This window comes from Mustelus asterias, chromosome 7 (genome assembly GCF_964213995.1).
Source record: "Mustelus asterias chromosome 7, sMusAst1.hap1.1, whole genome shotgun sequence".
NCBI lineage: Eukaryota > Metazoa > Chordata > Chondrichthyes > Carcharhiniformes > Triakidae > Mustelus > Mustelus asterias.
In genome coordinates, this window is record NC_135807.1 from 38,399,867 (window position 1) to 38,412,859 (window position 12,993).

The following is a 12,993-nucleotide window of genomic DNA, read 5'->3' on the forward strand; positions in this document are numbered from 1 at the left end:
GCTGCCACCTACCTTCCCAGTTTAGCCACATAACCTCCTGTTTTTTCCCACGCACAGGCAGTCACTGAGTTACACATGCCTGCCTCTGCCTGCACCAAGTCAGTGCACAGAAGTCAGCCTTCAGTCCATTCCTGATTGATTTGTGGTATGATCTTTGTAAATTTGTAGTGTAAAGGAAGCTCTTATTCTGTATCTAACCCATGGTCTACTTGCTCTACCCTCAATGTTTCTAAGGACAGTGTAGCGAACATAAGAACTAGGAACAGGAGTAGGCCATCTGGCCCCTCAAGGCTGCTCCGCCATTCAATAAGATTGTGGCTGATCTTTTCGTGGACTCAGCTCCACTTATCTGCCCGCTCACCATAACCCTTAATTCCTTTACTGTTCAAAAATGTATCTATTTTTGCCTTAAAAACATTCAACAAGGTAGCCTCAACTGCTTCACTGGGCAGGGAATTCCACAGATTCGCAACCCTTTGTGAAGAAGTTCCTCCTCAACTCAGTCCTAAATCTGCTTCCCCCGTATTTTGAGGTTATGCCCCCTAGTTCCAGTTTCACCCGCCAGTGGAAACAATCTCCCTGCTTCTATCTTATCTATTCCCTTCATAATCTTATATGTTTCTATAAGATCCCCCCCCATTCTTCTAAATTCCACTGAGTATAACCGAGTATAAACTCAGTCTCTCCTCATAAGCCAACTCTCTCAACCCCTGAATCAACATAGTGAATCTCCTCTGCACCTCCTCCAGTGCTAGAGGGAGAGATTCCTTATTTTCAAGAGTATAATATTTTATTTATTATTTCATGGGATGTAGGCACCACTAGCAAGGCCAGCATTTGTTGCCCATCCCTAACTGCCCTTGAACTGAGTGGCTTGCTTATGCCATTTCGAGAGGGCATTAAGAGTCACGCAAATTGCTGTGGGTCTAGAGTCAAATGCACTTTGGATCGGGTGAGGGTGGCAGATTTCCTTCCCGAAAAGCAGTTGGGCCTTTACAACAATTGATGACACTTAATGGCCATCATTACAGAGACTAGCTTTTAATTCCACATTTCTTAATTGAATTTAACTTCCAATAACTGCTGTGGTCAGATTTGAATTTGTGTCCCAGGAGCATTCGACTCAGCCTCTGATTACTAATCCAGTGATATGGCCACTGGACTATCATCTCCCAACAGTAACAATTAACACGTTAACAAGGTTTTCTTTTAAAAATAGGCAATGCCCTGTTTATTTTGGACTGGAACAGTTTCAGTCACACAGTTCAAGTTTGTTTAAATTGCCACCCATCTAATAATGCTGCACCTGATATATATAATTGTAATAAGTCTTCGGAGGCAGAAGTCCCTTCACCAAAATCCCTTTATTTACAATTCCAACATCAGTACACACAGTGCTATCAATCAGCAGTCTCCCTTTGGGAGCGGCAGAGGAACTGACACTCCTGGTTAAATACAAGGAAAAGACTCCCTAATTGGCCCATCTATTGACTCCTTAATCATGGAGTTCATATTCCAGTAGGCCAACCTCAGTGGCCTGATTGAAGCCATTGCAATAATATATATATAAATAGTCAATGTTCCCACTATAGGGAGCTGGAAGTGGATGTCCCTGTAGGAGCAGTATCAGGAAAAAGGAAATCAGTAACAAGTTTCAAAGGGCTACAAAGGGTGTGACTTTGCAGTTAATGAGGTTCCATTAAACTTAATGAGATCTCTTTAAACCTAGCAAGTTCCATTAAACCTATCTCAGAGTAAACATTTTGTTTAAGCATGTCAATTTTAACCAAAAGAAATTACTATATTTGCAGAATGTTGATGGGTGATCATTCCTGCTCAGTTAGAGTTGGAGTAATTATACTTAAATCATTTTAGGCGCACAGGCTATAAGAGGAACTAATAAAACAGAGTTTATATAAAACTTAGGCTGCAACTTTTTATATCCTTTTAGAGAAAGGATGATAAAACCTTTAGAGGGGGAGAACTTAGATTCACTAGGATGATGTCAGGCATAAGAAAATATAGGTATGGATTTGTCACATGGGCAGAAAGTGGCAAAAGGAATTCTCTCCAGTGAAGTATGTGCTGATATATTGGCTGGAATTCTCTGGTCCCTCCAGCAGCGCATTCCTGGGGTTTCCTGGCGGTGTGGGGTGGCTTCAATGGGAATTTCCATTGCCAGTGGTGGGACCAGAAGATCCCGCCAATGAACGGCATGTCTCCTCCTGGCGCTGAATGGAGGCCAGAGAATCTCACCCATTGCAGAGGTCAAACAAGGCAAAGGATTACACAAATTACACAATATACTGAGAGGTGTAGAGGAAGTGAAAGACCTTGGAGTGAATGTCTACAGATCCCTGAAGGCAGCAGGACAGGTCAATAAGGTGGTTAAAAGAGCATTTGGGATCCTTTCATTTATTAGCCGAGGTATAGAATATAAGAGCAGGGAGGTTACACTGGAATGATATAAAATATTAGTTAGGCCACCATTTGAGCAGTGTGTACAGTTCTGGCCACCTCATTGAAGAAAGGATGTAATTGCATTAGAGAGGGCACAGAGGAGAATTATGAGGGTGTTGCCAGAACTAGAAAATTGCAGCAATGAGAAAAGATTGGATAGGCTGAGGTTGCTCTCCTTGGAACAGAGAAGGATGAGGAGATATATAAAATTGTGAAGGGCCTGGATAGAGTGGATGGGAAGGGCTTATTTACTTTAGCAGAGAGGTCAGTGACTAAGTGACATAGATTTAAAGTGATTGGTAGAAAGATGAGAGGGGAAATGAGGAAATGAGGTTGTGGAGGTCTGGAACTCATTGGCTGAAAGGTTGGCGAAAGCCCTCAACTCATTTTAAGGTGTTTGGATATAGACCTCAAGTGCTGTAACTTGCAGGGTTATGGACCAAATAGTGGAAAGTGCGATTGGGCTGGGTGGCTCCTTTTTTGGCTGGTGCAGATATGATGGGCCAAGTGGCCTCTTTCTGTGCTGTAAACATTCTATGATTCTATGTAAGAAAAAATGTGAGTTATACCTAAACTGTGCATTACTGCAGCATCATCCTGGAGAGCAAAAATAATCCCTGGCTATTTTCCACTGTCAACCATCTCCTTAAACCCCTTTCCTCTTCCTCCTTCACCCTCACTTCCAACCACAAGTGTAAAGAACTCATAAATTTCTTTATCACAAAGATTGAGAATGTTCAGCTGCTTCTGTTGTTGTCCTTCTCCCCACACCCCCCACCAACCCAACAATTTTTGCCCCCCAAGCTAAACCTTTCAAGAGGCTTCTTCCAATCTAGCCTGAGCCCTCATCTCTCTCCATCACACTGCATTCCCTCGCCAAGCTCATCCTGTCCATGGCACTTTGACCACATTCCCACTCAACTAGCACCATCCAACAATTTCCTGGACCTCATACTATCAAACAGTACAAATGCTCAGTAATTGTCTACATCCCTTCCAAAATATTTATCATCATTCATCCATGACCCTTCTATTATTTCAGTCTACCACCCCAACTTTGCGAAAGTTCTTAAACATGTTGCCACCCAACTCTATTGGAGGCAGCACGGTGGCAAGGCGATTAGCACTGCTGCCTCACAGCTCCAGGGACCTGGGTTCAATTCCACTTCGGGTGACTGCGGAGTTTGCACATTCTCCCTATGCCTGTGTGGGTTTTCTCCCACAATCCAAAGATGTGCAGGATAAGTTGATTGGCCATGCTAAATTCACCCTTAGTGTCCCAAAATGTGTAGGTAAGAGGGATTAGTAGGGTAAATATGTGGGGTTACAGGGATAGGTTCTGGGTGGGATGCTCGGTGCAGACTTGATGGACCGAATGGCCTCCTGCTGTACTGTGGAGTTCTATGATTCTATGATCTATGCCTATCTTTCCTGAAACTCCATCTTGGAATCTACTTTATCTTATCTGCTGCTGAAGCTCATATTCATACCTTTTTTATCTATAGACTCGATTATCCCAACCCTCTCCTACTGACCTGCCATGCCCTCTTAGTTCATCCAAAACTCTGCCACCCATTTCCTAACTTGTACCAGGTCTCATTCACCCATTATACCAGTGTTCACTGAGCTATAGTGACTTACAGTCTCCAAGTGCCACATTTAATACTTTCATCCCCGTGTAGGTCTTCTGATTATCCCCAGTAATCTGTCACTTCCTCCAGCCCTACAAGTTCCTTCCGATAAACCCCTCTGTCTCTCCTTCAAGACCTTCCTTAAAAAACACCTGTTTTGACCATGCTTCCTAATATCTCCGCCTTTGCCTAGGCATCCATTTTTGTTTACATTTTGCACATTTTTGAAACACTGTGGGATGTTTATTTTTCTGTGTTAAAGGCATTGGTTATGGTAATTTTCAGAGGAGCAAAACTGGCTGATAGGAGATTTAATATAATTTTTTTAAATTATAAAAAGTGAATTGGGCCACTCTGTTTTCTCAGATGATAACGGATCAATTTATAATTCTCACTAAAAGGGTGAGGACTGATATCGTTGGGAGTGGATGATGCAGAGACCATCGGACCTTTTAAAGGAACATTAGATGAGAATTTGTAAAGAAAGTGGACAGAGGGCTGTGGGGGGATAGTATTGTATGGCAGTGGGATTCATTTTAGTTTGCTCGATCAAAGAACCAGCACAGACACAATGGTACATGATAGTGCTGAAAAGAGGAAATGATAGAATCGCACAAGACAGAAAAGGTCATGCAGCCCAGCGCGTCTGTACTGATTCTTTGCTAGAGCTATCCAATTAGCCTGACTCCCCAGCTCATTCCCGATAATCCTACAAATGTTTTTTTTTCAGGCATATGTCCCTTTAGCCTGTTATTGGTAGCAATCCCTTTTCAAATTGTTCATGAGTCTGTTAGACATAATGACATCAAAGAGAAATCGGTGATTGGGCTCACAAGGAAAGAATTAGTTATATGAAATACAGTGGTTAAATCTTGGAATTAAAGACTCCAAAAGTAACTATCAGTACAATATATTACAAAAGGTGACAATAACATTCTCTAAGGCCAGCTAACACATGTATATTAAATTTGCTTTATCAATCCCAGCTGCAGGCTCAGTTCTCTTTTCCTGGTTTGTAAACACAATCATCTGCTTCTCCGTGCAACTTTGAGATCATAATTTTTAACAAGACTAGGAACATCTTTATAGTGACTGGTACTGAAACTGGGTAAAGGGTTGTGGAATGCAGATGTCTATGGTTTAGTGAGGCTAAAAAGAATATAAATAAAACATCATAAGCAGTAGAGAGACACTGAGGTGTAATGTGAGTATGTGGCAAAGCACCTATTGTGATCTTGGGTGCAGGTCATATGTGGGATACTTAATCTTTTATAAACTTGCAAGACCGTTTGAATCATTACTGAGATAGGTACAGGATTGCAGTTTTTTTTCTTTATATCATTACAAATTCTACGTTCCTAACAACTACTCTTTTCATTCATCTACATGTCAGCTGTGGCTCAATGGTCGCGCTGTCTCTTGAATCAGGAGGTCATGGGTGCAAGAACCACTCTGGAGAGTTGAACATGAAATCTAAGCTGGCAGGTGCCACAGTGAAGTACCAAGGGAGTGCTGGACTGTCAAATAGGCTATTTCTCTCTCAAAATATTAAACTTGGGCTCCATCTTGCTTCTTGGGTGGTCATTAAAAGACCCATGGTCTATTTGAAGAAGAATTGACTAATTCTGGCCACAACTTACTCCTCAATCAACACTACTAAAATTGATTATCATGTCATTTGTTAGTGGGATCTTGCTGTACACATTGGTAGTCATGTTTCCTACTTTACAACTGTGACCACACTCCAGTGTACCTCATTAAAAAGAACTTTGAGATGTCCTGTCATCACGGAAGAAGTTACATAGAGTCATAAATATAACTGTATCTTTTGACTTAGGTTCCGAGCCACAGAGTGGATATGAATGTGCTCATGGCCTGTAAATTCCTGATGGAGCAGGCAGCTAGTGAAGGCAATAACCTCCTACTCCACTACATGTACCAGTACCTGCTCTTTGACTTCCGCATCTGGAGCCACAGCGACTTCGCCGTTCGATTGGGTAACCACTTACATTTCACCTGAAAAACCTTTTGCTGTACTGCGAAACCCAAGTCTCCACATGAAAGCGAAGTATTGGGGAAGGAGGAAGTGGGAGGATCAGGTCAAGTCCAAACTGAAAACAGTCGTGCCCAAAAAGAACTGAACCTATGTCAATAGAAATTTTTTAAATTTAGGCTATGTCTCTGGCCTGCTGAGCTCTGTATGGTTATGTACTGAGCTGCCAGAACTGGCAACCCATCTAAATATTTCTTTCATCTTTAAAAGTTTAATAAGTTTTCTTTTAAAGCTTATATATTAGTGTCACAAATAGGCTTACATTAACACTGCAATGAAGTTACTGTGAAAATCCCCTCGTCGCCACACTCCCGATGCCTGTTCGGGCACACTGAGGGAGAATTTAGCATAGCCAATGCACCTAATCAGCACGTCTTTCGGACTGTGGGATAAAACCGGAGCACCTGGAAAAAACCCACGCAGATATGGGGAGAATGTGCAGACTCCGCACAGTGACCCAACCGGGAATCGAACGTTGGTCCCTGGCAATGTGAGGCAGCGGTGCTAACCACCGTGCCAACGTGACACCCGCATCTTTGAATTTGATATAAATAATAAAGATGAAGGGGGCAATTTGGGCCCACACTCCCCCTCTGCGGGAATGGCAGTGTGGGTTCAAAGTGCAGAGGGCATGATTTGCGTCACACTGGCGCCATTTACAACAGGTCTACAGAAGCGTGAGGGGAGTATCGAAGATGAGTGCTCAGGCAGCCAGCTCCCTCCGTGGAGTACACAGCTCAGGGGGCAGCAGAGAAGACTTGGAGGAGATGGATAGGTTCAACTCGGGGCCATGGGTGAGGGTCCCAGAATCACCATTTCAGGGAGAGGGCTCGGGAGGGGTCACTTGCAGGCCTTCTCTATCCTTCATGTCAGGCGCCCTTTGATCTAATGGGGTTAATGAAGGCTGGTATGCGGGCAGCGCTTCCCGCGTCCTCCTTCCTGAGTTCCTGTCCATATCACAGGTGAGGGAATGCCCTTCCGTAATGGGGGCTGGCAAGAGGGACACAAAATTGCCATTCTCACACTCCACAGGGATGAGGTGCTGGATGAGTGTGGTGGTTCCCCAAAGCTTGGTGGTTCGAACAGACAGGGTGGAGACTGTATGGGTGAACAAAGTGAAATTTATTGACAAACATTCAGAACCAAATGGTTCCTCTTACAGCCTGTGCGCCTAAAATGATTTAAGTATAATTACTCCAACTCTAACCGAGCTGTTAGAGGGTGTTCCTCACCCTCCCATTACGTCAAGGTGTCTCCTCAGGATCCACAGCTGAGGTTGAGGTGGCCTGCTGACTTCCATGCCCTTTTGCCTGAAATGACTAGGCTGCCATCCCCTGCAGTCATTATGAAACAAGTGCTGGGGAGTGCTGGGGCGCCGTTTATATGGAGCTTCCCAGTGCCTGCAGCAGTTAAGTCATTACGTGGCAGGCGAATCAGAGGGAATAGGCCACTGGAGCGGCGTGAAACTCGTGAGAATAGAAATGAACACTAATGAGCCATAAGATTCAGCCCAAAAACGCGGCACACCGGTGGCACGAAATGTACCGGACCCAAGATTCTGCCATTTTTGGCAAAATTTTACCTGAAGAATAGATTTAAACCAGAAAATCTGCAACTTGCAAATCTGCAAAGATGTGCAGGTTAGGTGGATTAGCCATGATAAATTGTCTCGTAGTGTCACGGGGACTAGCAGGATAAATACGTGGGGTTATGGGGATAGGGCCTGGGTGGGATTGTTGTCAGTACAAACTTGATGGGCCAAATGGCCTCCTTCTGCACTGTAGGGATTCTATGATCTTTCAGAAGTTTCGCAGAGAAGTTCAAATTAAGTTCAGAATGTGCATATTAGGATAACCAAGGGATTGGGCAGAATGTGATGGGACAGAAAATCTAACATTTCCTACCCATCAAAAGTTTGATGCAACAGAGGGTGTCCTAGGTCACCTTGGAGGACAGCTAAGAGTCAACTATATGTCTGTGAGACCAGAGTAGCATATTCCATATCAGGGCATTAGTGAACCAGATTACAGCAGCCCAGCAGCTTTGTAGTTAAATTTACTGAAAACTTCTATTTCTAGAATTCAAATTGTCATGGGAGGATTTGAGCTCTTTTCAGAATGTTTCATGCAGGTCACTGGGTTATTAATCCAGTAACATTGGGCTTAAAACATGTTGAGGAAGATTTAAGGGAGCCTAACTCTGCATCTGGCTGTGCTGATAACGTATCTGAAATGGAAAGTGTTCTATTCCCCAGCATTCACATCCCTCATCCTAAAGACCACAAATTGCTGCTTACTCCCCCATTTATTAAAAAAAAAATTCTTGGGATATGGCTGTCCTTGGCAAGGCTTTATTGCCAATCCCTCGATGAGAATGTAGCCACCTGTAAAATTTGCCTGCACCTCATAAACTCCCTTTGCTGGTAATTTGAGATTAATGAGAGATGAGCTATGTGAGCAGGAAGACAATTCACCACCTGATTCTCTTTACATTCGCAGGGCACATACAGTACTTATCCACGATTATCAAAGATCACAAGCAGCGTATCAGAAAGAAGTACGGTGTGCAGTACATACTTGATTCCATCCGGACACATTACGGGTGAGTGGGAAGGTTTACTGTAGCAGTCGTTTGGTTTGCAGGTAGTGAATTTCTGCACTTCAGTTACCAGTTTTTCAACAGAGTATGCAATTATTTACCATTAATTGAGTTAAAGTAAAGTAAAGTTTATTTATTAGTCACAAGTAGGCTTACATTCACGCTGCAATTAAGTTACTGTGAAAATCCCCTAGTCGCCACACTCCAGCGCCTGTTCAGGTACTGAAGGAGAATTTAGCATGGCCAATTCACCTAACCTGCATATCTAGGGACTGTGGGAGGAAACCGGAAGCACCTAGAGGAAACTCACTCAGACACAGGGAGAACATGCAAACTCCACACAGACAGTAACCCAAGCCGGGTATCAAACCCGGGTCCCTGGCGCTGTGAGGCAGCAGTGCTAACCACTGTGTCGCCCCAGGCTGTTCTGCCCCAGGCCGAATAACCAGTTACTGGTTATTCAGCCTGTTCAAGGCATTGAATGAAAACCAAGCTATCAAGAAACCAAGTGTTGTGTTGGAATTACCATACTTGAGGGATACAGCAGCTTCACAATCACTTTCATCATCTATTCCTTTCTTCTCAGCCCACAGAAGGATTACCAGGTCACAGCTGATGTTAAAACTGTTCAGCTGTCACTCTTCAATCTGGTGAAGGATTTTATCAGCAAAGCAGTTTCAGCTGAGGAATTGCACAGCATCATCTCTTACATGGCAACAGCAAATGATGATGATCAGGTAATCTTGGTACAAGTGTTGTTGAAAGTTCATTCACAGGGATTCATAGGCATATGGGTCAACTCATCCATGATATTGGAACTACATTGATGAATAAACTTCCCCCGTTCATTTGTTTTTGTAAATGTATATTTTTTCTGTTTGCTTTTATGTACAAGCTCGATGAAAATGTAATGCCCTAACATGATGGGTGAAACTCTAATATCTGGGACTAAGTCCCATAATGGGGGTGGGGATGGGGAGGTAGAGTGTTCCCCACTGTGGGATCTGAGGGGAAACCGTGCCACATCTTCCAGCCCAACCTCACTAATTATTCATCCGGGGGTTTAGCACCAAATTACATGGTGGGGCAGGCTTGATTGCATGCATCCTGCCATCATATCTGGGTGCCATATTGAAAAGGCGCCCAACATCACTGACCCACCGTTGAAGAAAGAAGATGGATCGCCAGGAGCCCTCTGAGTCTAGATGATGGACTTCCTCAATGACGCTGAAGCTGGAAGGTCCACCTGATTGATGCTCCCTCCCACCCACTGCTGGGACGTTCCAGGGTCCAGGGTCACTGGCGGGCCTGGAACTCCCTCCCTAATAGCATGGTGGGTGAACCTATGCCACATGGACTGCAGCAGTTCAAGAAGACAGACCACCAGCACCTTCTCAAAGGCAATGAGGGAAGAGCAAAAAATGCTGGCCTAGCCAACATCCCATGAATAAATTAACAAAAGTTGGAAAGGAAGATGGTTTGCTAAGAGTTGAATGGATTTTGGAAAGGACAAGAATTGGAATGAGACTTCTTATTCTTAAAAGCTAACCTCCCCACACACCGGGCAGAATTCTCCCATACCTCCAGAACTTCAGACACAGCCACTGGCATTCTTCAGGTAAATCACAACTCGCCACATTGTTCCAGACGTGTTCTGACTGGCGTGTTTTCCTGCTGGCTTCGCAGAGAATTGGATGTGGATGGAAGACTCTGATCATTCCATCACCTGCGTCCCATTAGTGGATCAGTTTCACACTGGCTACTGGTGGATTTCCTGACCCGTTATGGCAGATAGCAGCAGAAGATCTCATGGGAAATTCACACTGACATAAAACTGATTTTCATTCTCCTGCTGAATTCTCTGCCCTGCCTGCCTTTGAACGGAGGTACGGGAGAATTCTGCCCGATGTGTGGGGAGGTTAGCTTTTATGAATAAGAAAAGTCTCATTCCAGTTCTTGTCCTTTCCAAAATCCATTCAACTCTTATCAAACCATCTTCCTTTCCTATTTATTTTTATTCATTCATGGGATGTTTAGTTTCATTGGCTAGGCCAGTATTTATTGCTCATCCCTCACTGCATTTGAGAAGGTGCCGGCGGGCTGTCTTCTTGAACTGCTGCAGTCCATGTGGCATAGGTTCACCCACCATGCTATTAGGGAGGGAATTCCAGGATTCCAGTGACAGTGAAAGAACGATATTATATTTCCAAGCCAGGATGGTGTGGGCCTTGGAGGGGAACTTCGAGATGGTGGTATCCCAATGCATCTGCTGCTCTTGTCCTTCTGGATGGTAGTGTCATTGTTTTGGAAGTTGCTATCATAGAAGCACATCTCCAAAAGTTCATCTCCAAACAGGGCCGGAAGATGTGGCATGGTTTCCCTTCAGCTTCCGCAGTGGGAAACACTCCCCTTAGTGATACAGCTTGAATAATGTGTAGAAGTCCTGGAGTGGGGATTGGGGATTGAATCCACAACCTGCTGACTCAAAGGTATAATACAACTACTGAGCTGAGGCTGACACTCACCATTCCTTTCCTTGCGTTGGCAAATGTTTCAGGTTGAATTGGTGATGTGACCCAGTGATGGCTGTTCCACTCTTTTTTCTTTGGTTATCATGTCCTGAGCCTCACAGAATAAAACACCTCTGTTTTCTTCAGCTTTGTGGTATTCTGGACGTCTTGCTCAGTCTGTTGAAGGGAGGTCCTTCTCGAGACCAGCTCTACACCTTGCTTTTTGAACCTGGCAATGTGGAGGTATTCTACTCTTTGATCCTACAGAAGAAGTATTCAGATGAAGTGCGTGAAAAGATCTTTAGGGTGAGTTGTTGCTGGACAAACATAAAAATTGCTAGAAGAAAAAAAATTGCTGAATAAAACAGCTTTCTAATTGCATATGAGCAAACGGGGAATAGTGGGATATAAGCGGTTGGTTTAGATAGGTAAACGTGATTGACGCAGGCTTGAAGGGCCTGTTCCTGTGCTGTACTATTCTTTGTTCTTTGTTTAAATGTTATACATATAAGAAATAGAAAAAAAACCTTTATAAATTTGTTTTTGTATGTTTGTAGCTATTGTGCAATAATAATCATTGTTTGTGGTTTCACTCTTCAATGTTTCTTCGGGGTTCCGTTAATATTCTTGGGAGGTCAAAAGGGTTCCGTGGCTGAAAAGGTTTGGGAAACCCTGCTGGTAGCCTGATGGTCGTGGAATTAAAAACAAATTAAGAAATTGAAACAACCCATTCAGGCCGTCAATGCTATCTAGGTCACTGATGAAAAGTCATTCAGCTGAAACATTGATGTTGTTTCTCTCTCCAAAAATGCCGTCTGATCTGCTGAGTATCTCCATTTCCTTCATCTGCAATGTTTTGCTTTTGCAGTGTGTGTTTTTTATCCTACATGCAAGCACTGCTAATCTTATATACCCATCTTATTCCTCACTCCCCGTTTTCTGATGAATGCCAGCCCTTGCAGCTCAGGGAGACATGAATTTAAACCTCATCATGTCAAACTGTGAAAGTGAACTAAATAAATTTGGTCATTTCTGAGCTGACACCAGGAAAACACAATGGGCATAAACATTTGCCCAACGGATTCACTGTCATGTTCAGAGAAGGAAATCAGTTACCCTTAGCTAGGATTGGCACCACACTGAACTCCAGTCCTGCACTATCTGGTTGACCTCTTTGGGGCTATTTTACACTTTCATTATCTGGGCAGAGGACATCACCTGCCTTTTATAAGAACCTGCCTGATATCACATTTCAGTGGTTTCAATTTCTGAAAACTGGCTGGGTTCGACAATGGATGGATGATCTGCAATATCAAATTACCTCTTTGTGTTCTTGGGGCAACTAGAAATGATAGTTTAATTCTGCCTGTGTTGCATCCCAAGAACCAGTACATAATGCTTCCTCTGAACAGCTCACTCTGCTGCCATTATCCATCTGTTTCAGCTTCACTTCTGATGAAGGAACACCATGTTGAAGTACAGATCAGTTATGATATAAGTAACTGATGGAAGACAGCTGTGAGGCTGAATGGCCTACTCCTGTCCCAATTGTTATGGTTTCCCGAGACCGAGAATGGTTCAAAAATAAATTTAAACTTCCAGTTATCAGCTGAAAGGATGACATGTCAAGATTTCACATTTTAAAAGAAATATAACTGTATCAGTGGCAAAGGATAAAACAATATTAAACAGCATTTCCTTTTCGTAGGTAACTTAGATTTTTAAACACTGTAAAGAATTT

At 43.4% G+C, this 12,993-nt stretch overlaps 1 protein-coding gene across 4 annotated transcripts in view; it reads left to right on the plus strand.

The window, feature by feature from the left end:
* The window catches only part of nbeal2 (neurobeachin-like 2), a 231,847-nt gene that overhangs the window by 146,028 nt on the left and 72,826 nt on the right, over window positions 1–12,993 (plus strand). For all 4 annotated transcript variants that reach the window (XM_078215895.1, XM_078215897.1, XM_078215899.1 and 1 more), the window contains 4 exons: window positions 5,929–6,088; window positions 8,643–8,745; window positions 9,329–9,479; window positions 11,400–11,558. In XM_078215895.1, coding sequence (XP_078072021.1) covers window positions 5,929–6,088; window positions 8,643–8,745; window positions 9,329–9,479; window positions 11,400–11,558 — 573 coding nt within the window. The remainder of the gene's footprint in view (window positions 1–5,928; window positions 6,089–8,642; window positions 8,746–9,328; window positions 9,480–11,399; window positions 11,559–12,993) is intronic.